The sequence below is a fragment of the Quercus robur genome, chromosome 5 (genome assembly GCF_932294415.1).
Source record: "Quercus robur chromosome 5, dhQueRobu3.1, whole genome shotgun sequence".
Classification (NCBI taxonomy): Eukaryota; Viridiplantae; Streptophyta; class Magnoliopsida; order Fagales; family Fagaceae; genus Quercus; species Quercus robur.
This window is the reverse complement of record NC_065538.1, coordinates 73,080,845-73,107,580: the sequence shown is the minus strand read 5'-3', so window position 1 is coordinate 73,107,580 and position 26,736 is coordinate 73,080,845. Positions and strand designations below refer to the sequence as shown.

Here is a 26,736-nt window from a genome sequence, read left to right as displayed (position 1 = left end):
TATACATTCATTTAGGGAATCTTATCACTCGTGATTACAATAGTACCTTATCTCTACTGACAATACTTTTTCAAATGCTTGATGTTCCATGGTCACGGTAATTTTTTCCTATCCATTGACTCCAAATGGTAGCTTCCTTGTCTTAAATAGTGGATGACTTTATAGGGTCCTTCCCAGGTTGGCCTAAGCTTTCCCTATGTTGATTCCTTTGTTGCTAGTGTGACTTTGCATAGGACAAGGTCTCCTATGTCAAGTCTTCTAAGCTTCACTCTCTTATTGTAGTACTCAGTCATCTTCTGTTGATATTTTGACATCTTCTGAGATTCTTCTTCTCTTACTTCATCCAAGCAGTCCAGGTTAACCTTTAATTGATCATCATTGCTATCTTCATGGAAAAATTATCTTTTTATGTTGGTGACTCCTACTTCGACAAGTATTACTACTTTGGTGTCATAGGTGAGTCTGAATGGCATCCCTCCTGTTAGGGTCCTCGCGATGGTTCTGTATGCCCATAAGACATTTGGCAATTCCTCCAGCCATGCGCCTTTTGCCTCTTCTAGTTGAACTTTGATGATCTTTAATAACGTTCAATTCATCACTTCCATCTATTTGTTGGCTTATGGATGTCCTGGAGAAGAAAACTAGTTCTTGATTCCTAGTCCTAAGCAGAAGTTTCTGAAGTCTTGACTGTTGAACTAGCGTCCGTTGTCTGATATTATCTTCCTTGGTATTCCAAACCTACAAACTATGTTTCTCCATACAAAGTTTTGGATCTTTGCCTCCGTGATAGTTGGTAATGCTTCCACTTCAACCCATTTTTAAAATAGTTAATTGCAACTAATAAGAACTTTAACTATCTTTTACCTTGAGGTAAAGGGCCCACGATGTCTATCCCCCATTGAGCGAATGGCCATAAGGAAGTTATGGCTGTCATCTTCTCTCCTGGGAAACATTAGACATTCTCGAACCTCTAGCATTTCTCACACCATTCAATGAACTCTCTTGCATCTCTCTACATGGTAAGCCATACGTAACCTGTTTTGATGATCTTGCTTACCAGAGATCTCAGGCTCGTGTGGTCTCCACATAGACCTTTGTGGATCTCCTCTAGAATATACTTAGCTTCATCTTCTTCAACACACTTTAGGTAGGGCATGGAGAACCCTCTTTTATACAAGGCGTCATTTAGGATCATGAACCTAACTGCTCACTTTTTGACCTTCCTAGCTTCATTGACATCTGTTGGAAGTCATCTGTCTTAGAGGAAAGAAAGAATCGGAGTTGTCCAACTGTTTTGGTTTTAAATCGCAAGAGCATGGAATTCTTCAATGCTAGGATGCTTTTGCACTTCTATTTTCAAATCTGGTGACATTATTCCTTCTTCAGACAATGCTTGCCTTGCTACTTCATCTACTTCTAAGTTTTGGTTCCTATGGACCTGTGTGAAGTCTACCCAATCAAACTGTTGGGTTAGGTGGTTCGTCAGCCTAAGGTATTTTTGCAACCTATCCTCCTTTACTTCATATTCACCCTTTATCTGCCCTATCACCAATTTGGAATTGCTTTGAAGGAGTAATTTCCTGCGCATAAAGCTCTCCTGATCCTGAGCCCCGCCAATATGGCCTTGTATTCTTCTTCATTGTTGGTGGTGGAGAATTGAAGTTGCACTTTATACCTAAGGACATCTCCTTCTGAAGTGTTGATGATGACCCCTGCTCCCCCTCTTTTTTGGGTAGACGACTCATCTGTTTCGTCCATCTCTCTAATTCGTCTGAGATTTCTTTTTCATTTGGAATTGTGAACTCGGAAACGAAGTCTGCTAACGCTTGTGCCTTGAACGCTATCCTGGGGTGGTATTCGATGTCGAACTAGCTGAGCTTAGCTGCCCATTGCACCATTCTTCCTACATCTTCGGGCTTGTTCATTGATTTCTTATTGGCTGGTCAATCGTTACCATAATAGGTTTTTCCTATAAGTAGGGATGTGGTTTACGAGAGGCGACGATTAGGGCAAAAGCAATCTTCTCAATCTGTGGATACTTTGCCTCAGCTCCTTGGAAAGCTTGGCTGACATAGTAAACTGAGAGATGCACTCTATTCTCTTTTCGAATCAAAGCTACACTCATAGTAGTGGCTAACACTGCTAAGTACAAAAAAAGGTTCTCCCCTTTCTTTGACGGGTTGAGGAATGGGGGGTTACTTAGGTAGCATTTCAATTCTTGGAAGGCTTTTTTGCACTCCTTTGTCCAGGTATAAGCTTGCTTCAGGGTTTTGAAGAAAGGTAGGCATTTGTCCGTCACTTTAGAGATGAACCTGTTGAGGGCTGCGATCCTCCCAGTTAACTTTTGGACTTCCTTCACTATTCTCGGCGATGTCATCTCTAATATAGCCCGCACTTTTTCTAGGTTAGCTTCTATCCCTCATTGGGATACCATGAACCCCATGAACTTTCCTGATGCAACCCTAAAGGTGCATTTGCTAGGATTCAGCCTCATCTAGTACTGTCTGAGGGTTGTGAAGGTCTCATTGAGGTCATCCAGGTGTGTGTCTTCCTCTTTACTCTTAAAAAGCATATTATCCACATATACCTCCATGTTTCTCCCAATCTGTTTATTGAACATTTTGTTGACTAGCCTCTGGTAAGTCACCTCTGCATTCTTCAGTCCAAAGAGCATTACCTTGTAGTAGTAGAGGCCCTAATCAGTGATGAAGGCAATCTTCTCTTAGTCTTCTTCTAACATCTTGATTTGGTTGTACCTTGAGAATATGTCCATGAATGTAAGGAGCCTGTGCCCTATCGTGGAGTCTACAAGCTGATATATTCTTAGCAAGGGGAAGCTGTCTTTTGGGCAGGCTTTATTCAGGTCCGTAAAGTCCATACACATTCTCCATTTTCCATGTGCTTTTTTTTACTAGGACGATGTTGGCCAGCCAATCCGGGTAGTAGATTTCTCAGATAAAATTGGCTGCCAGCAATTTTTTTACCTCGTCCATGATGGCTTTATTTCATTTAGGGGCAAAGACTCGACGTCTTTGCTAGACGGGCTTCCTCTCAGGGTCTACATGTAGATGGTGTTGGATGACTTTGGTTGCTATGCCCGACATGTCCTTATGACTCTATGAAAAAATATCCAAATTCCTCTTAAGAAAGTAGACTAGCCCTCTCTTCATCTAAGTGCTCAAGTTTGTCCCTATTTTCATTGCCTTTATTGGTTCTTCGTCTACAATTCCATAGTTTCTAAGGCTTCCACTTTCTCCTCTTCCTTTTCCTCAATTATCCATGTGTGGTTCTCCTTTGTAACTAACAATACTTGGTAGCATTCCCTGGCCAACACTTGATCTCCTTTTACCTCACACTATACTCCATTGGGAATTTCACCTTCAGGCAGCATGTGGATGTTGCTGCCTTCAAATGCTTGAGTGTGGGCCTTCCAATAATCACATTGTATAAGGATGGGCAATCTACCACCTGGAAGTCAAGCTGATGGGTTACTTTTTAGGGGCGAGATCCCACTGTGATTGTTAATGCTACTATACCTTTAGGGTATACTCAGTCTCCGCTGAAATTGACGAGGGGGGATTTAAAAGGCCGTAACTTTTTGGAATCTACCTTCAACTGTTGGAAAGCGGAGAGGTAGATAATGTTTGCAGAGCTGCATTATATATGAGAATCTGCCTAGTGTTGAATCCTTCTATCACAAGCATGATAACTAAGAGGTCGTCATACAGTAGCTTTACACCTCTAGCATCTTCTTCTGAAAATAGGATGTTACTCTATGTTCTTCTTCTCAACTTTAGGGGTGGTGTCCTGTGGACACTATTTACCTGCCTTTGCTGTGACTTCTTGAGAGATTTAAGGATCCACCAATGGATGGTCCCCCTGCAATCATCTTTATCTCTCCTATTACACTTTGTGGATGATTGAACGCATTGTCCTCATCCCTGGGAATAGTTTCGTGCTTCTCCTTGTTATCATTTCTAGGTTTACTAGATTCCCCATTTTTCACAAACTTTTGTAGCTTCCCCTTCTAAATGAGTTCCTCTATCTGTTCCTTTAGGTCTCTACAATCTTCAGTGTAATGGCCGTGGTCTTTGTGGAAGTGGCAATATTTTCTCTTGTCGCGCACATTGGGTGATGAGTGTAGCGGCTGTGGCCACTTGAGATGATAATCGTCCTTAATCTGCATTAAAATTTTATCAATGAGCATAACCAAAGGGGTAAATTTTACCGTCTAAGATGTTTTATCGTCTCTCCACTTGCTTTTGTCCGAACTCTAACGATCTCTCCTTTATCTCTTACATCCCCTCCAGTTTTCTCTTTTTCCCTCTTTCTCTTTGGGCTTATCCTTCTCCCCTATTATGGCTTGGGCATCTTTGGCGTTCATGTACTTTTGAGCTTTCAACAAAATTTCTGCCATCGTCTAGGGGGATTTTTCACGAGAGTGACCATGAACTCTCGGGATTTCAGCCCAGCTTTGAAGGTGGTTAATTGTACCTTGTTGTCTACTTCATCAACTTCTAGGACTTCTCTAGTTAAACGCTTCACATATGATCTTAAGGTCTCATTTTTCCCTTGCCTAATGGTAAGCAGATGGTTTGCAGGCCTTTTCGAGCGTTGTCCACCAACGAAATGGCGCACAAAAGAGTTGCCCAGTTGTTCGAAGTTGTCAATTGACGATGTTGCTAGCTTACTAAACCACACTCGCACTACTCCCTTGAGGGTGGTAGGAAAGGAGCGGCACAATATCTCGTCTAGGGGTTGGTGTAGACTCAAATTCATCTTAAAGGTAGTAATATGGTCCAGGGGATCTTTCAAACCATCGAACAACTCAAGCTATGGGAGATGAAATTTCGGGGGCATATGGCACTCCAAGACTTTCGTGGTGAAGGGCGAGTCTGTCCTTCTGACCATCCCATCCAGATTTCGATCCATCTTTTCCCTCATTGCATTCCTCAGCTCGTCCATTTCTCTCCTCATTTCTCTGATGAGGTCTGAATTTGCTTCATCAGAAGTGTTTGGTTGTTGGTGGTCGACTCTTCTGTGGCTATCTTCATTGTCATTCTAGTTAGTCCTAGTCCTCGTGGGTGAGCGATTCTCCTCCTGTTGTAACTGCAATCTTATCTCCTAGTTTTGCTTGGTGAGCTCCTCCACGCTAGCAGTGAGTGTCTGGATCTGTAGCGCTAGTGCTGCAGAATCTTGTGGTGTGCTGGACTCCATTTGGACCTTAGGATTGAATGGAAGTACACTTTCAAATTGAAGTATGGAATTGTCATTTCCCATAGACGATGCCAAACAAATGATGCAAAAATCATTAGTAAGTAGGTTTGTCCAGATGGATCAACAAGAGCTCATCCAAGTTCTTGCAAAGTTAAAAACGAAGAATGGGATCCTCTCAGTGTGGTCACCGGTGTGGTGCCGGCCATGGAATCTCCGATGATAAAGTTAGTGAATATGACCTGAGAGATGTAGACAACTTAGTAATAGGGGTCTAAGTTGAGTAAAATGTCTATACCTTCTCTTGGATTTTGTAGGCCTATATATACCGGCTTTCTTTAGTAGCTATTGCTTTCCTTAAATGGTGGTTTAAGGAGAGCTTGGGTAACATCCCAGGTCTTCAATTTGGTCTTTATTGGAGCCCCAACGGTCTTCTTACTGATGTGTAACCGTCGGGGCATTAAATGACAGTTTTCATGACACTCTATCTTCGTCGAAGCTGGCCTCCTTGGACAAGGGTAATTACTTGGTCCATCAATTTACTCAGCTAATATTATGCAGTGATATATTTCAACTATTAATATTATAAATTTTATAATCTATTTATTTCCAATGATGTAATAAATATGAGTTGTAAAAGCCCAAACTAAAAGGAAGTGATAAATTTTTAATCGTCTAATATTCATCCGTAAAATGCCACCATCAGTGTTGATCAGTCAATTGGGGTTGGGTGGTAATTCAGGACTATGCAGGCCGTGTAACAGCGCCTTTAAGTAAGAAATTACACTACCCACTGGGACCTTTGGAGAGCAAGGCAATGGTAATGGAGGAGGGGATTACTTTCGCATGGGATGTGGGCATCCATGATGTTATGTTTAAGTGTGATTCAAAGATTATTTTCGGCGCCTTGAATTAATGGATCCAATGAAGCACCAGCTATGATCCCCAATGTAATTGATGGGATTCGACACAAGTTTAAAGACTTTCGCCAAGTTCTAGTTACACATATTAAAAGATAAGACAATTGCCGTACTCATTTGTTTGCTCCACATGCCAAGAATATTGGTAATTATGTAACTTAGATAGAGGAAAATCATTCATTCATTAAGTCCGCTTTAACTCAAAATTTATTATTTTTATCTTCATCTTAATAAAGTTACAATCTTCATATATATATATATATATATATTAAAATTCAAAATTAAATTAATATAATAAAAATAAAATTATTATATATTTATATTAACAAAATTTAATGAAATAAAATAACTAATAATTTCATTTATGATATATAAAAATGAAATTTTATATTTTGAAAATAATTAATGATTAGTTTTATAGTAAATTTAATAACAATTTTCCTTTAACATACAAATTCAGTGTCCATTAGAATATTATTTTCTATTTTATCACGAAATCTAATTTTGATAATTTCGTTTCATATTTACAATATAAATTGGAAAAGTACATATAAATGCAACCCCTTTATAAAAAAATAATAATAAATAAATAAATAAATAACTAAATAAAGATTTTGTATCCTAGATTTTCTAGCTATTGGCACCATTAGGATCATATGTTTCATGTGTTGGCATATCCTTTGACAAAACATACTTGTAACTGGGTAGTTCTAAGATATTTCTAGAATATCATGAAGTATGTTGAGTAATCAAGACAAGTGATATTATTGAAGACATGAAGATTGCACTAAGAAACAAGTGAAGAAAAGCTGAAAAGTGAATCTTAACATTAGCTCGATACTAGTATCTATCAAAAATTAATGAAGTGTCTCGATACCTCTTCACACATCTTGATCCATCGAGCTTCATAGAAACATAAATCTTAGATTTGTGTTTCAGCACATGATGACATGGATTTACTAGGGTTTCGTTCACTAAACTTCTAAAGTGTATAAAAGCTTTAATTTAAAGTCAACAAAGACACAAAGGCTCAATTAGAAAACTCATGCACTTTTGGAGAAGCTATTGCATTCTTATGCACCTTAGGGTTTTGTAACCAAATGTTTTCATATCTTCAACATGTATTGAAGTGAAGAACTTTGCATCTGACAACAAACATCAGTTGCTAGAAAGTCAGTCACTTATACTAGGATCCATACAAAGGAAGAAGTCTCTACAAGATCAATTGCAATTGGGGATTGGTGTAAAGGTTCGACTGTAGGTTAGTACTTCGTGATAGTCCAAAGTAGTGGTAAGATTCCTTATACTTGTAACCGCTTTATTCTTGATCAATGATTCTTGAGAGTAGAGACCTAAAAATCACCCAGTGGAATTTTTTGCTTTATGAGAGGTTTTCTCATTAGTCAACAAATTACCATGTCAAATATAATTTCTATTATATTCTAGTTTATTTGGTGATTTCTTTATGCCTCCACGATTTACAAGTAATTTGACCTAATTAATCAACTTGGGTAATTGAATTAATTAACCAAGATCAATCTATTTTAACCTAACAGGCACAATTTAAATACGGTTAACAAATTAACTCGTCTCCTTATTAGACAAAACACCAAAGCAACTACCATTTTTGTGTCACTTTCACTTCTATTTTATGTTTCTCTCATCCCAAAACATTTTAAAAAATATATAAAAGAATAAGAGAAATCAAGATCAAAAAGTAAGGGTTTTATAAAAATTAAGAAGCATTAATCCCATTTTTAATATTTCCCTAACCCTTTCTTTCTTTGCTTGCCTTTTTGTAGAAAAGGGCAAGAAGGTCATAATCATTCGTTACAATCAATTCAGTTACTGTTATTTAACTTTGAAATTTGGATTTTGATAAATTATAGTGGGGACTAATTGCAATAATCCAAGGAAGAGAGGGAGGTTACGGCAACTTTTGGGGTATCATCATCAGCTCCAATCAATCCAATAGTATTCTCTTTGCAATTTATAGATATTTCTCAACTCCATAACAATACCCATCACCCCAATGTGGTCTCCACAGGCCTCGGCTTATCCTTTGGAGACCAACAACAACAATTACATCAACAACAACAATAGCGGCAGCAACATCAACAACATGTTTGTCACTATCTCCTTTTCTATATGTAATAACAGATGACCATGCATCCCAAATCAAACAACAGCGTGACGAACTCAAGCAATTCTTTCAAGCCTAGGTATTCATTTTCTACTTTGCTCAAATGTGGCTAATAATGTTTAATTTTAACTTCTACAAAATTCTTTTATATATATATATATATATATATCTTGTTTTTTCTTGTTCTTTTATGTTTTAGGATGATATAAACATAAAATGGTAGCAAAAATACATATTTAGCCTCATTTTTAATAGATGTGAGTTACAAAACTCTAACTGAATTAACCTTAAGTAAGTAAAGTGTCAAATTTCAAATTTCTCTCTCTACTGTGTCTCCTTTGCCTTGGGTAGTTATTGGTGATTTCAATGAGATTCGGTTGGATTTTGAAAAGGAGAGTGGTGTTCCTAGACCCAAGCAACAGATGGCAAGGTTCAATAGCGTGATAAATTCTTGTGGGTTGTAGGAGGTTGATTTTATTGGACCAAAATTTACTTGGCTTTTCCAAAGAAGTGATGGGTTTCAAATCAAAGAGAGGTTGGACAGGGCTTTAGTGAGTCCGGGTTGGGCTTCATTATTTCCCTCGGCAAGTTGATCCATAAGTCTTCTTCAACTTCAGACCACAATCCAATGCTGCTTCAGCTTAAGATTACCAAGAAAAGGGGCAAGCCCAATAAATCTTTCAGATTTGAATCTATGTGGTTGAAAGAACCAAAGTGTGAAGAAGTAGTGACCGAAGCTTGGAATGAATGTTTGGTGGCAGCCAATTCACATCCTTTGCTGTCATGTCCGAATTCATGCAAAGCAAAACTAGAAGAGTGGAATCGGACTGAGTTTGGGCACGTGGGGAAAGAGATTGCACGGCTTCAAAAGCTTTTGGAGGTATTGGAAGTTCAACCAACTAATTCGGAGGTCATTAAACATTTAAGGGAGACTAGGGTAGAGCATAATTGCTGGTTGGAGAAGGAGGCAGCCATGTGGAAGCAAAGATCTCGAGTTGATTGGTTTAGAGAAAGGGATCGAAACACAGGCTTTTTCCATGCCAAAGCTTCTTCAAGATCTCAGAAAAACTTGATTGAAGGGATTATTGATTCTGACGAAGTTTGGCAGGAAGAGGAGGATGAAATTGGGAGGGTGTTTGTTAAGTATTATTTGGAGCTATTTTCCTCATCAAACCCTACGGATTTTAATGAACTCTTGGAAGCAGTCCAACCTAAAGTATCTCGGCAGATGAATGAGCAGCTGATAAAGGAGTTCCAACCGAATGAAGTACACAAAGCATTGAAGCAGATGTATCCTCTCAAAGCACTTGGACCTGATGGAATGCCTCCACTATTCTACCAGCATTTTTGGCCTACTGTGGGTAATGTTGTCACCAAATCTGTCCTTGATTTTCTTAATCTAGGTATTATTTCTCCTCATTTTAATGATACTCAGATTGTCTTAGTGCCTAAGATTAATAAACCACAAAGAGTTACTGAATTTAGACCGATCAGTTTATGTAATGTGGTGTATAAAATGGCTGCCAAGACCCTTGCTAATAGACTGAAGAAAATCCTTCCTGCTATAATCAGTGATACTCAAAGCGCCTTTGTTAATGGTAGACTTATCACTGATAACATTTTGGTTGCTTTTGAAACTATGCATCACATTAGTCAGAAGAAATCAGGGAGAGGAGAGGAGATGGCTTTGAAGCTAGACATGAGCAAAGCTTATGACAGGGTGAAATGGATGTGCTTGGAGAAAATTATGGAGAGATTAGGGTTTCACCCTCGTTGGAGGAGCCTGATGATGTAGTGTGTCTCAACTGTGACCTACTCCATCCGTATTAATGACAAACCTAAAGGCCATATTGTTCCTTCTAGGGGTCTTCGGCAAGGTGACCCCCTTTCTCCCTATCTTTTTCTGATTTGTGCTGAGGGTTTTTCTGCTTTAATTAAGAAAGCTGTTAATGATGGATCTATGGAAGGCATCTCTGTTTGCAGGAATGGTCCTTGTCTTTCACACCTATTCTTTGCTGACGATAGTCTTATTTTTTGCAAAGCTTCTATTGAAGGGTGTGAGTCCCTTCAGAGAATTTTGAAAGTCTATGAAGATGCATCAGGACAACCATTAAATAGGGCAAAGACTTCGCTTTATTTCAGTAGAAATACAGCCACTGAGATTCAGGAAGAAATCAAGAACAGGTTTGGGGCTCAAGTTATTAAACAACATGAAAAGTAACTGGGCCTACCATCTCTTGTGGGGAAGAATAGGAAGAACTCTTTCAAGGGGATTAAAGAAAAGATGGAAAAGAAGTTGGCGGGTTGGAAGGAAAAATTACTCTCAAAAGCAGGTAAGGAGATTCTGATCAAAGCAGTAGCTCAGGCAATTCCTACGTATGCCATGAGTTGTTTCAAGATCCCGGATAAACTCTGTGATGAGATGACTAGTCTTATGAGGAATTTTTGGTGGGGGCAACAAAGAGATGAAAGGAAGATGGCTTGGATTAGTTGGGATAAACTTTGCACTCCTAAAGCTCAAGGGGGGTTGGGGTTTAAACAGCTAAAACAATTTAATCTTACCTTATTAGCTAAACAGGGATGGAGATTACAAATGGGGGGAGACTCTTTGTTCTATCGTGTTTTTAAGGCGAAGTATTTCCCTAGAAGTGACTTTCTACAAGCTGATCTAGGAGCTAATCCATCGAATGCGTGGCGAAGTATCATGGCGGGACAGAACGTTGTCAAAAAAGGAATACGATGGCAGGTAGGCAATGGTCAAAGTATTCGGATTTGGAAGGATAAATGGACCCTCAACCCCTCTACATACAAGATAGTATTTCCTCCGATTGGTCTTCCTTTGGAGACTCGAGTGTGTGAGCTTATTGATCCAACTCTTGGCGCATGGAAGACTAACCTGATTCAGAGCATCTTTCTCCCACATGAAGTTGATGACATATGTAGTATTGCATTGGGACCAAAACTCCCCGAGGACAGGCAGGTCTGGGCTCCTACAAATAACGGAAAATTCAATGTTAGAAGTGCCTACAAAGTGGCTGTTGAGCTCACCTATGAAGGCTTAGCTGGGGCTGCTTCTGATGATAGTAGGTTACAGAGGTTCTGGAAAGGGTTATGGCAGCTTAACATCCCTCATAAGGTACGCCATTTTGCATGGTGAGCTTGCCGAGACACATTGCCCACCAAAGAAAATTTGGTGCGTCGGAAAGTATTGAATGATGGAGTGTGTGAGCTGTGTAATTCGGGTTTGGAAAGCTCTTGTCATTTTGTTTTGGGAGTGTAGCCGAGCACGCGAGGTTTGGGATAGTTTAAAACTGTTCAATATTCCGCCATCCATACATTTCTCTTCGTTCATGGATTTGCTCTGGTTCGGAGCAGTTGAACCAAAGTGGGACTCAACATTGATTGAAAAAGTAGTTATGCTTGCGTGGGCTATCTGGTTGAATAGGAATGAACGAAGGAATGGGGGAGTGATGAAATCTGCTACGAGATTACAATCTGATGTATTGGAATACTTGGCTGAATACCAGGAAAGCGTAGCAGTGCCGAAGCAATGAAGGGACGTTCAGCCTGAGGTTTGGAAACCACCACCGAGAGGATTGTTCAAGCTTAACGTCGATGGGGTTGTTTTTGCTGATCAGAGAGCTGCAGGTGTGGGTGCTTTGATTCGGGATGAGGAAGGAAATGTTATTGGAGCCCTTAGCAAGAAGATTTCAGCCCCCCTAAAAGCAGTGGAGATTGAGGCGAAAGCAGTGGAGATGGGTTTACAATTTGCTAAAGATCTTAGTGTACAAGAGTTTATTCTTGAAGGCGACTCCCTTTTGGTAATCAATGCTCTAAAGGATCTCTCTCCGCCACCATCATCTATGGTTGCTATTATTTCTAGCTCTTTGTCTGTTTCTCAAGAGTTTAGACAAGTTGTTTTTTCACATATCCGTAGGCAAGGCAATAGGCCAGCCCATTTATTAGCTAAATATGCCTCTGGTATAGATGATTTTTCAGTTTGGTTAGAGGAGGAACCGTGTTTCCTTAATCTAGCTCTGATTCAAGATGTAACATTTTCTTCTTTGGTTTAATAAAGTCTTTAGTATTTCCCATTAAAAAAAAAAAATTGTACTTAGCTCAATTTTATAACAGTTTCCTTTTTGATGAACAAATCCAAAGAGCCACTTAGAATATTGTCTTCTATTTTGTTACAAAACTTAATTTTGATAATATTTAGGATTGAAAATATTTGATATTCACTTCATATTCACAATAGATATTGAAAAATTCAAGCAAGTACGACCACTGTAGCTATTAAAAAAAGTTAGAAGACTATTGACTCTATACTTTTTATTTAATATTGGCACAATTCAAAAATAGTTAAAAGATTACCTTTTTTCTCATCAGCAGATGAAGCATTGGAGCGAGTTGAGCGACTACCATATATGTGCGGCGTTGGCTTACTCAAGTCCATGTTAGAGCTAGTACACTTCCACGAGGTATCTTCTTCTACTAAGAGTTCGGCTAGGTCCAACGCGGATTCACGGCTCTCCGGAACTAGTATGAATTAATAAACACAATCAATTGCTAGATTTATTCAGGAGAACTCTAGCAATTTCATTTACTCAAAGCACTATTCATTATTATTAGTTTTGTACTCTATTTTAAAATGATGTAATAAATACCTTGTTGTAAAATTCTAAATTTATAAGAAATGATAAATTTAATTATTTAATGTATGAATATTCATATATAAAATATCCATTTAACTATGCACCTCGTTATCTTCTTAAAATATATATACACCTCATTAAAGTAAAAAAATAAAATACTAAAATTCAAAAGTAAATTAATTCATGAAGAATATATTAGTGTATATTTTCAGTATTGACAAAATATAAATAAAATAAGAGACACAAATAGCTTTTTTTTCTAACAGGTTTAATTTATGTTATTCTAAAATGGTACAAGATATTCTTTTAAATTTTGAAAAACATCTATTATTAATTTTGTAATAATTTCCCTTTTATGTACAAATTTAAAGATTCTTTTAAAATATTATCTTCTATTTTATAGCGACATCTAATTTTGATAATATTTATAATTAAAAAAAATATTTCATATATCAAATTCACATTAGAGTGTTAGGTTCTTAACAAATCAGAAATGGATGGAAATAAGAATGGAAATGAGAAAGAAAAGAGAGTTACTTTGAGGGTAACCACCTCCAAAGCAATTGGGGGAACTAGAAAGAAATAGGAAGAGCAAACTTGGTTAATTTTCTGCATATCCCTCTTATTCACTTTTAGTCTTCTTATATACAATTCTCCCTCCACAAATCTAATCATTTCCCACCTAAGGAGTACAAACTAACTAACTAAAACTTTGATATCAGCATAACAAACTAATTGACATCAGCTTCAGCCTTATCTAACTCACTAAACCAACACATCAAAAGTACTAACATACTTTGCAATACATGTTAACTCTCAATACATCACATTTGGCTTCCAAACATTACCTCCTCCCCTCCATTAAAACATCTTGCCCACAAGATGTGGAAATTGTTACTGAAGCACTTGCAAATCTTCCCAGGTAGCATCATCTGTAGACCCCCATTGCCACTAAATCAAATGCTGAGTGATAGTCTTGCTACGTAACTGATGTGATCTGGATTGAAGTACAACCACCAGTTCAGGAGTAAGGACACCCTGAGAGTTGAGAGAAAGTGACAAGGGAATGGAAATGTTATGTTGCCCCAATTTAGCTTTTAAACAAGAAACATTGAACACGAGATGTATAGCAAATTCCTGAGGAAGATCCAATTTGTAAGCAACCTCTCTAACCCTCTAGATGATCTAAAATGGACCATAGAAATGAGGTGATAACTTGTGAGGAGCTCTATAAGCCACAAACTATTGCTTATAGGGTTGTAGCCGAAGATACACCCAATCACCAACATGAAACTCCTTTTCATTTCTCTTCAAGTCACATTGTTGCTTCATTCTAGCCTGTGCAACCACCAAATTTTGTTTTAGCAAAGCAAGAATGCACTGTCTAAACTTCAACACAATCCACAGCAGCCACTCGAGTTGCACCAGGGATGTAGTCCATTAGCCTAGGAGGTGCAAAACCATATAAAGATACATATGGTGTTAGCTTGGTGGTAGTAATATGGTAATTGGTATTGAACTAGTATTCAGCCAAATAAAGCCATTCTGACCACTCAGTCAGTCTGTCACTCAAGAAGGACCTCGAATAATGCTCCAAGCTTTTATTCACTACCTTTGTCTGGCCATCTGTTTGAGGATGATAGGTAGATGACATGGCTAGTTGCACACCTTGAAGTCACATCAATTTAGCCCAAAACTTAGCAGTAAAAACAAGATCTCTATTTGAACTATAGAAGTAGGCACCCCATGTAGTTTCAGGACATGTTGAGCAAAGAGAGCTGCTACCTTAGTAGTAAAATAAGGATGTGACAAGATGATGAAGTGAACATACTTTGTAAGTCTAACAACTACTACCATAATGACATCCATCCTCTAAGACTTAGGCAAACCATCTACAAAATCCATGCTAACAGAAGACCAACGCTTATTAGGGATAGGTAAGAGTGACAACAACCTTACTGGATGGCAGGTCTCATGCTTCATCTACTGACAAAATCCCCACTCCCTAACATGCTACTTCAAATTTGATTTCATGCCTAACCAATAGAAATCCTATGTTTAGTCTATGAAATGACTTGAGAAAGCCAAAATGACCTCTCAATAGACTAACATAACTTGCTAAAGTACCTTGGGTATTAAATTGCAATTTGGACCTAAAATTACCCTACCCTTATACATAATTAATCCATTATGATGTGAAACATGCTTAGGACCAGAGGAACCACTCTACAAATCTTGGAAGAACTTCTGAACTTTAAGAAGTAGCTGATAACTAAGCTTGAATTCTTCAATCCAAGAAGGAAAAGGAAAATAAATTAAGAATAAGGAACCCTCATTGAGTTGAGTGACATCACCTAACTCCTCCTTTCTAGACAAGGCATCAGTCACCTTATTCTCACAGCCTTTCTTGTACTCCACAAACAAATAGCCTAAAACCTTAGTCAACCACTTATGTTAGGCTAAGGTAGCAATTCTTTGCTCCAAGATATATTTCAAACTCTATTAGTTAGTTTTGATGAAGAAAGACCTATCTAAGAGATAAGGTCTCCATTTATGCACAGTAGTAACCAAAGCAAGAAGCTCCCTCTCATAATTGGATAATTGTAAAGATTTCCCTTTCAAAACCTAATTGTGAAAAGTTATAGGTCTTTAATTTTGATTTAGAACAGCCCTTAAGCCCATCCCAGAATCATCACACTCTATGGTAGATGGCTTATTGAAATGAGGTTAAGCAAATACATGTGGATTACTTACTAAAAGTTTAAGTTGTTGGAAAGCAGCTTCAGTTGCATCAAACAAAGAAATGAACTCTTTTTCAACAAGGTAGTCAATGGAGCAGCAATCCCACCATAATTGTGAATGAATTTTTTGTAGTAACTTGTTAAGCCCAAGAACCCTTTCAAGGTTTTAATAGAACTTGGAGAATATCAAGCCATCATCGTTGAATTTTTTTTAGGATCAGTGCTAACAACTTGGCTAAATATAATGTGACCTAAGTACTCCACTTCTGAGCTGCCAAAGACACATTTGCTTCTTCTGGCATACAATTGATGATGTAATAGCAACCCTAAGACAGTTTTGAGATGCTCAAGGTGAAGGTCCAAGTTCTGACTAAAAACTAGTATGTCTTCAAAGAAGACCAGCACAAATTTCCTTAAGTAAGGTCTGAAAACCTCATTCATTAGAGCTTGGAAGGTGGACGGAATATTAGTTAAGCCAAATGGCATTACTAAAAACTCATAATGCCCTTTATGTGTTTTTAAAGCAGTTTTATGAACATCTTCAACCTTCATTTGAATCTAATGGTGACCAGATCTCAAATCTAGCTTAGAGAAGATAGTAAAACTAGCCAATTCATCTAGCAACTCATCAACTACTAGAATTGTAAATTTGTCCTTAATAGTGACTTGGTTAAGAGCTCTATAGTCAATACATATGGGCCACGATTTATTAGTGATAGGCCAAGAATGTATTGACCCCTTGTGATGAATTAATTGATTAATTAGCCAAGTTTATTAATTAATCAAATTAACATGCAAAATGCGTGATAGCACAAACAAATCACCAATTAACTAAAGTGCAATGGAAATTAAATTGACACGGTGATTTCTTTACGAATGGAGAAAACCTACACGGCAAATACCCTACCAGGTGATTTTAAGTTCACCACTCCCAAGAATCCACTATTTTCAAAACAAGTGGTTACAAGTAAAGAAATCCTAGTACCTTATACCAACCTACAGTTGAACCCTTACCCCAATACCTAATTGGACTTGTTCTGTAATAACAATCTCTCCTTTTCAATGCACGGCTCCTAGTACGTGACTAACTAATGGATGCGCGGATCCCAGTACGCGACTTGATCACCAACTTAAGAAAGATGTTGGCTGCAAAGTTCTTCAGTTCATCACACAATGAAGATCACGAAGATCCTTGGTCATAAAACCCTAAGGTGTACAAACACAATAGCTTCTTCAATAGAAAGATGAACTAAAGCAAATTCTGTCTCTAGTCACAATTTGCATGAACAAGAATTTGCTTAACACTTGTGCAACTATGCAACCTTTGACGGCCCTCAAAATAATCCTTATATATGTTTAGGGTTGTGAGAAAAGAAAGCCTAAAAACATACTCACGGATTGGATGAAAATCAGCTCTGAAAAATTGAGTTTCACAAACCTCGATAGATAGCCATCTATCAAGCTAGTTGTCAAGCCATGAGCTGAAATAGCTTTTAAACCTCAATAAATGAAAGCTGTCGAGCTTTAAAGTCCATCACTTTCTCACTTGTTTCTTGGATAGACTTACATGGCTTTAACACTTGAACTTGAAACCTTATTCCTTGAAGTATTAAACTCATCATAGATCTATCCAAGTACAAGTAAAATGCACTTTATCAAAGGATTAGCCAATTACATAAAATAGTGACATATGTTCCTAACATTTAATCACATATGTCCTAATAATCTCCCCTTTTGGCAATCCATGACAAAACCACAACAAACAAATGAACATATGAGAGAAGTCATAAATTACTCAACTCATACTCACTTGTTGAATACAATAAAATCTATCCTAACACAAACTCTTGAAAAACTTTGCAAGAAGAGAGTTTATGGTAAGTAGACTTTGACAACCTGTATTTCCAAAATACTTTAAACAAAATTCATCAAGGCATCTTAATGTGAAATAGAAATAATAGATTGCATACATTAAATAAGAAACATGTGTATAAAGAAAGAAAAGAAACAACACATAGAAAGATAGGTGAAACAACATACATCAATATGTATATATAAACCAAATATAAGTACAATGTATGTCAAATGGTCACAAGAACAATACACATGAGGTAAATGTAAAATAAAGACAAGAAAAAAATACATAAAAACCTCACTATATCCCTCAAAGAATATGGACACTCCCCCTAACAAAATCTCTTATACTAACCCTCCCCCTATGAGTATGACTACTCTTATCACAAAACTACTCTCCATTTTTCTCACGAGTGACGAATGGTAAGTACATCAAGTAGACATCTCATCATCATTGGGTGAGCTAGCACCATCATCCTCATCAGCATCATCGTCGTTGAAGTCGAAGTCATCGTCATTAGATGCCGTGAGAGAAGGAAAGGAGGCCATAGTGAAACCACCCATGACAACCTGTCATCATGCGATACGACTAACACAGGTGTTCACCTGATACAACTCATCACTGGGAGTGTCAAGGCGAGCATCCATGCACATAAGTTATTCCATGATGGCCTCAAGCGTCACTCCACCCGCAAAGGATGAAGGAGTGGAGGTGGACGGAGCGATAGATGCAGGAGGAGCAATTGTCTCTGTCTGTGGTCTCCTCGGTCGAAGCTGTGCCTCACTCCGTCTAACGGTAGCCCTATTTATCGCACCCATGATTGAGAAATGAGGGGACGCGGGAAAAGAGACAGAAAAATGGCGAAAGATCCGCGTGATAGCCAAAGGAAAAATAAGCATATCACGTGTCGTCGTATCCCTATAAGACATCTATAAGAAATAGAATAAAATGAGAAAGGAAGTTGATAGAGATATCCTCTAAAAGGGATAATAAAAATCGAGCACGAGACTCTGTGATAGTGTTATAGTGAGATAATGGATGAAGAATGAATGTCATCACCATGTTAAGGAACCTTGAATCTTTTGCAAAGCCCGAGCAAGGGGTATTTTGACGATCACCCCAAGAATCACCCCAAGAAGGTGTCTCACAAAAGAGAGATGAGACTTCATCTTTGGACACTGTCCTCAGACGCTTACAGCGAAGGTAGTCTGGATACGCTACCCTAGGAACATGTAGTACCTCGGAGACAATCTCTGAAGTAACTACTATATGCATGCCTCGAACGCAAAAGAAGAAATGAGGTATAGAAGTGTTGGTTCCGTGCATATTGGAGTAAAACTCCTATATGATCACGGAAGGGCACGTGACCGGAGTGCCACACAGTGACTCCCAACCCCTACTATAGATGACAGTGGGCAGGCCATTGTCTAAAAAATTTGATAGAACGACTTGGAGTTCTAAATGAATGCCTCGTCGTAAAAAGTTCTCCGAGAAGTCTGATCGGGCCTTCTTATCACAGAACTATACATGAGAAGGAGCAGGGTCAGAAGGAGAAGAAGAAGATGCCATGAAACGAAGAGGGTTCCAGGACGGAGTGGATTTGCATTTAGGTGCCATAGAGCAAACTAACGCAAGAAAGAGAGAGAGAGAGGGAGAAAGAGAGACAATAAAAAAAGCACCAACAAGACAATATATCAAAATATAAAGAATTGAAGATTCCTAGGCATGAACATGTAACATACAAATATAAATGCATCATGGGCTCAACCAAATTCAATCCTACCAGCACACAACATAGCAACAAAGTAAACATATATCTAAAATGCATGAAACATTGTTATAATGCACATGTGATGCAATGCATGATGTTTTAAAATCAAATATACAAAACCCATCCCAAAAATTTAGCAAAAACTTCATTGATTTTGAAAAATCTCAAAACTTTCCAAAAACCCCAAAAGTTAGGTCACAAAATGTGAAATGCATGATGAAGAGGGGGATTAAGGACCTTACCAGTGAAGAAGAATAAGATCAAGGTCGAAGAACTCTTAGGAATGAAGTTTGGAGAGAAAGAGAGGAGTTTGGGAGGTGAAAAGACTCAAAGCAATCGAGAGAGATCGAAGAGAATGGATTTGAAATCACAAGGTGCCTATATATAGAAAAATCATTAACCTTGATGGATCGAGAGCTATCGAGATTTAAAACGCACCTTTTAGCTATTGAGCTAGCTATTGAGGATCTAACGAGAGGTGTCCATAGCAAAGATTCTCGATGGATCGACATAACTATCAAGAAGCTATCGAGCATCCAAAAGGTTTCTCGATGGATCGAAGTTGCTATTGAGAGCTATCAAGAATGCGATAAAAAGCAACTGAAGGGTCTTGATAAATAGCTTATCTGTCAAGAGCTATCAAGAAGCTATCGAGATTACTTAAAAACAGTTTTTTAAAGAAGAGAAAAACACAGATATGAATGCAATCAAGCATGCTACTCAATCAAAGATCCAAACAATATTTTGAGCTATCAAAAACATCTCTCAATCAAGAAAAATGTTAAGCACATAGATCCAAAACACACACACACACACACACTAAATAAGTCTAATCAATTTTATATTTCAAAAAAAGTTAAGATAGTTTAGTGAACATACATTTACACAAGTATTCCTTGTGATGGCCAAATCACATTGTACCCACACATGTATCAAAAGTAGTAAAGAATATTGCATGTTGTGTGTGAAAAACATCGCAAGATTACATAAGTGTCTACATGTTGTGATGATTTGAGATATGAGAAAATCACTTTAACTCACACATAATCATCACTGTTTGATGGAGACTATCACCTTCGAGGTACATCCTATAACTCCCACATCTCCTAGAATACACACTTGCAATCATATATAAAGCATTTTGATTCTTTTTGCTTTTTGTTTTTCTTTGCACATTTTTCTTTTAAGCAAATCATGCATGAGTATATAAGAAAGAGAAAAGAAATACCCAATGATGTTAAGCTTTTGACATTGCACTTTTACTATGCCGAAACATACAGATGTCATTTCATGAATGGTGGGCAATAGTGGTGAGATGGTTATTTATGCCTTTCTCTTAGGATTTTCTAGTCCTTCCCATCAAAAAGAGTGATATGAGTATTAAGTACAAAAGATTACTTAATCTTACAAATCACAAACATGAGCCACAAAAATCACTTGCTTAATTGTGCATAGAGATGCCCATCTAAGCTATAAAAGATACAAGGTTTAGAAAACTTTGTTTCAATGGCCATTTAAGGTACACAAATATCAATGCACACAAACACACACTGTTTTTGTATTTTTCTGATTTTTCAATTTTTTTTAATTTTTATATGAAAAACAAAATAAACCAAAACTGAAAAGAAAACAAACAAAAACAAGTTAAACAAAGCAATTCATAAAACTAGATACAAATGCATGAGGAAGAATGAGGATAAGGACAGATCAATCCATGGAGATGACACTAATGTTTTAGCGAAAGAATACAAACCGTTTGCTATCAAGAGGTTTGGTAAACAAATCAACCTTCTGATCATCAGTGTGATTAAACTCAAAAGTAAGAGTACCATCTTCAACAAGCTCCCTAATGATGTGATGTCGAACCTCTATGTGTTTAGTTCGAGAATGTTAAACTGGATTCTTAGAGATGTTGATGGCACTAGTATTGTCACAGTAGATGGTAAGATGCTCTTGACAAATACCGTAGTCATGGAGGAGTTTTTGCATCCATAGAAGTTAGGTGCAATAGCTACCGGCAACAATGTACTCAACTTTTGTAGTGGATAATGAGATGGAATTCTGCTTTTTGCTCATCCAAGAGACAAGATTATTACCCACATAGAAACAACTCCCTAATGTACTCTTTCTATCATCAGTATTCCCAACCCAATCAATGTCAGAATACCCAGCTAAGACATCATTTGTGTCCTTGCTGTACCACACACCAAAGTCGACAGTGGTTTTGACATGCTTAATGATTCTTTTTAAGACTGTGCACTAAAGCAGAGACTCACGAATGGATCTCACAGGTGGCTCGCGACTAACAAGCCACCAGATCATGCATACAAGTGAAGCATGCAAAGAAGCTGAACCATCATGCCAACTGTAGCACTACAAGACAAAAAGTCTAGACTGACCATTCAGTTAGCTCATGGCTTGGACTCGCGACTTAGTCAAGTCGCCAGGCCAAGTCACCAATCCACTCTGTTTTGAAAAAACTAACTCTTTGCATTCCTTTCTCACTCCAGTATAAATACCCCTTATACCCACGAAATATTGAGAGCTTCTAGAGAGAATATTGAGAGAGAAACCCTAGAGAAAAATAAGATTGACTCATCCACAATCTTTACATAGTGACTCTTCAAATTGCTCAACTCTCACTCTTTCCATTGTTACATCCTTGAGAGGTTCATTAGTCAAATCCTTTTCTCACCATACTCATATCTGTGAGAAGGCTTTTTGGTGCTTGGGAAGCAGTTAGGAAGGGACCAATTGATATTGGTTGATGCTATGGGTTATAGCGGAATCCAGTAAGCTAAAAAAGATAAAGGTTCAGCATAACCTCGTTGGAGTAAGAGCTTAGAGGACTTAGGTACACTTGGTAGATTAGGCTTGGAGGGTCTTCTACTGTTCATGTATCCCAACTTAATTCTCTAGTGGATTATTTACTGTTTGGAGGGCGACGGAGAGGTTTTACATCGAGGATTTCGGTTTCCTCTTTGATAACACATCGTTGTGTTGCCTTTGGGTTTGCATCTCCCTTCCCTTAATGTTTGCCATTTTAATTTCTGCTGTAGTTGTGATTTTATTTGATTTAGATTATTTTATCAATTATGTGTTTAGCTTATGTTCATATTCTGCACATACATTGTTTGATAATAAGCTTGAATTGATAATTTGTGATTTGGGGGTCTAAATGTTCATAGGTGTTTTATACACATTTTGAACATTCACAAGTCAACTATGAGTTTAACATTTGGGCTCATAAGGGTTCTAACAAAACTGGCAGATTCCAAACCAAACTTCTTCACAAGATTTTTAGCATATTTTGATTGAGATAGGAATATACCTGAATCTTGTTGATGAATCTGCAATCCAAGGAAGTGAGTTAGCTCTCCAATCATGCTTATCTCGAACTCGGCCTGCATGATTTTTGAGAAGTTGTGAGCAAGTTCATCCTTAGTTGACTCGAAAATGATATCATCAACATAGACTTGAGCAACTATCAACTCGTCGTCTTCCCTTTTTTATGAAGAGAGTTTGATCTGGTTTTCCTCTTGCGAACCCATGTGACCCCAAATATTGTGTGAGCCAATCATACCAAGCTCTAGGGGCTTGCTTTAACCCATAAAGTGCCTTCTAGAGGTATAGTACATGATCCAGAAAGTGTAGATTAATGAATCCTTCTAGTTGAGCCACATAGACATCTTCTTTAAGAAGCCCATTCAAGAAAGCAGTCTTTACGTTCATTTGATAGAGCTTGAACCTCAAGTGACATACCAAGGCTAGGAGGATTCCGATGGACTCCATACGGCCTACCAGAGCAAATGTCTCATCATAGTCTACTCCTTCCATTTATGAGTATCTTTGAGTTACAAGACGAGTCTTGTTGCGGATCACATTACCTTCCTTATCAGTTTTATTGCAAAATATCCACTTTGTGCTGATGATGTGCTCACCATCAGGTCTAGGTACCAAAGTCTAAACATCATTCCTCTGAAACTGAAACAGTTCATCATGCATAGCTTCAACCCAACTTTCATCCTGAAAAGCTTCCTCAACTTTAGTGGGTTCAACCTACGACAAGTAACAAGAATAAGACACAAAGTTAGCAACACATTTATCAACTGTACGCTTTATTAGTGTAAGTTCATTCATGTTTCCCACAATAACTTCAGGAGGATAATTCAATTTGATCCTGGAGGAAGGTCATTTCTCCTCATGGGATTCAGAATCAGGTGAAGTAGATATGTCAGCTAAATCTTCTACAACACTTGACATATCAGGAGTACTTGGAGATGCAAGTTCTTGTTCAACAATTTCTTGAACTTCCTTGGGCTTAGGAGGAAAAATTTCTTTGGGGATTTCCTCACTAAATTTATCAGAACCAGATTCTGAGGGTTCATCAATAACAATATTCACTGTTTCCATTACCTTCATGGTTCTTTTGTTGTATACCCGATAAGCCTTGCTTGGAGAGGAGTATCCTAGAAATATTCCTTCATCACTTCAGGAGTCAAATTTTCTCACATTCTCTCTATCCTTGAGAATGAAACAAGTACTTCCAAAGATTTTGAAATACTTAACATTTGGCTTCCTTCCCTTCCATAACTCATATGAAGTCTTCTTGTTACCAGGTCTAAAATACACCATATTAACCGTATGACAAGCAGTGTTAATAGCTTTTGCCCACAAGTTTCTAGCCACATCCTTGTTGTACAACATGGCTCTAGTTATCTCTTGAATAACCCTGTTCTTCCTTTCTACTATACCATTCTGCTGAGGAGTAATAGGAGTAGAGAATTCTTGAGATATACCTGATCTTGAACAAAAGGACTCCATATATGAGTTCTCGAATTATTTACCATGATCACTTCAAATTTGATCAATTTCTAGGCTCTTCTCGTTTTGCAATCTTGTGCACAAAGCTTCAATGTGCTTAGGAGCATCAGACTTGGATCATAGGAGTATGACCCAAGTGTACCTAGTGAAGTTGTCTACCACAACCATGATGTATCTCTTTCCACCAAAAGACTCAATTCTAGTTAGACCCATAAGATCCAGATGTAGTAGCTCCAACGGTTTGGATGTACTAGATGTATGAGTGCCCGAATGTTTAGCTTTTGTCTGTTTCCCAAGCTAACATGGTCCACACACCATATTGCTCACTCTACTACGCTTTGGTATCCCCAACACTGACTCATGCTTAGATACTATTGAAAGATGTTTATAACTAGTATGTCGTATCATTTGGTGCCATAGAACTTCATTTGATAAATGAATACTATTGCACACAATATCAGCATTAGGAACCAAGCCATAACAATTGTCTAGAGTGGGAACACCACTTATGAGCTTCTTTCCAGACTCATTCATGACAAGGCATTTTCCCTTTGAGAATAGTACCATGAAGTCTTGATCACATATCTGACTTATGCTCAATAGGTTCACTCTCAGACCTTCTACATATAGAACATTTGCAATGTCTTGCAGTCCAGGTAGAGAGATGATTCTCTTTCCTTTAATCTGTCATTTGCTCCCATCACCAAAAGTGACATTACCACATTTCTTAGACTCAAAAACCTTGAAGAGAGATCGGACTCTAGTCATGTGTCCATAAGCCGCTGTCAAGGTACCACAAGCACGTGTCCATAACCTTAAATGCAGACTTCATCATGAAGCATACTTCGTGCTTAGATGACAGATCAGTAGGAATGGTGTTTTCTCTCATCTGCCTTTTTTGAACTAAACCTTTAACTTTCACTCTCCTCAAACGAACTCCTTTGCACATTTTCATTCTGAGACAGTCTAGTTTCTCCTTTGTTAAGCTGAGATTTATTCCAATAGTCATCATAATAGAATTCAAATAACTTTTAGACTTGCATTTTCTTATACACTCAAACAAGTAGAGATTAGAAAAACAAGATGTATTAAAAAGCAAAGATCTCTTCAAGCCGGTTGCAGCCATGACAATAGGGGTCAATAGATCACACAGCAAAGATTAAAACCTAATTAGAGTGTACCTGCTCTGATACCACTTGATAAGCCAAGAATGTATTGACCCCTTGTAATGAATTAATTGATTAATTAGCTAAATTTATTAATTAATCAAATTAACATGCAAAATGCGTGGTAGCACAAACAAATCACCAATTAACTAAAGTGCAGTGGAAATTAAATTAACACGGTGATTTGTTTATAAATGGGGAAAACCTACACAGCGAAAACCCCACCGGGTGATTTTAAGTTCACCACTCCCGAGAATCCACTATTATCAAAACAAGCGATTACAAGCAAAGGAATCCCAGTACTTTATACCAACCTACAGTTGAACCCTTACCTCAATACCTAATTGGACTTGTTCTATAATGACAATCTCTCCTTTTCAATGCATGGCTCCTAGTACGTGACTAACCAATGGATGTGCGAATCCCAGTACACAACTTGATCACCAACTTAAGAAAGATGTTTGTTGCAAAGTTCTTCAATTCATCACACAATAAAGATCACAAAACTCCTTGTTCACAAAACCCTAAGATGTACAAACATAGTAGCTTTTTCAATAGAAAGATGAACTAAGACAAATTCTGTCTCCTATCACAATTTGCATGAACAAGACTTTACTTCACACTTGTGCAACTATGCAACCTTTGATGGCCCTCAAAACAATCCTTATATATGTTTAGGGCTGTGAGAAAAGAAAGCCTAAATACATACTCACGGATTGGATGAAAATCAGCTCTAAAAAACTGAGTTTCATAAACTTCGATAGATAGCCATCTATCGAGCTAGCTGTCGAGCCACAGGCTGAAACAGCTTTTAAACCTCAATAAATGCTAGTTGTCAAGCTTTAAAATCCAACACTTTTTCACATGTTTCTTGGACAGACTTGCATGACTTTAACACTTGAACTTGAAACCTTGTTTCTTGAAGTATTAAACTCATCCTAGATCTATCCAAATACAAGTAAAGTGCGTTTTGTCAAAGGATTAGCCAATTACATAAAATAGTGGCATATGTTCCTAACATTGAATCACATATGTCCTAACAATCAGCTTTCCTAACTAGCAAGACTAGAGAAGAAAAAGGATTTTGGCTAGGCCTTATGGAACCAACTTCCAACAACTCATTGACAATTTTTTCAATTTTAGACTTTTGAAAGTAGGGATATCTATAAGGCCTTTGGCAAATAAGAGTTGTGCCTTCCTTCAAAAGAATTTGATGCTCATGACCTCTACTAGGTGGTAGACCAGTTGGTGTCTCAAAAACTAATGCAAACTCCATAGAGCATTTATTTCAAGAATGCAATGACCTAAAGAAGTAGCAAAGTCTAAAGAGACCATTTGCAAGATAAGACCCTTCTTCAAAGGAGGCTTGAAAATTTGAGTACGTTCTTGGAGAGTCAAACTAGAAGGCTATAATCCCTACTACTTAATGGTGGAATTGAAGTGCTAA

At 37.8% G+C, this 26,736-nt stretch overlaps 1 protein-coding gene across 1 annotated transcript in view; it reads right to left on the bottom strand.

The window, feature by feature from the left end:
• The window catches only part of LOC126727008 (uncharacterized), a 58,730-nt gene that overhangs the window by 7,083 nt on the left and 24,911 nt on the right, over nt 1-26,736 (bottom strand). Inside the window, exon 4 of the mRNA XM_050432456.1 lies at nt 12,652-12,816. Within this exon, the coding sequence (XP_050288413.1) occupies nt 12,652-12,816 (165 nt within the window). The remainder of the gene's footprint in view (nt 1-12,651; nt 12,817-26,736) is intronic.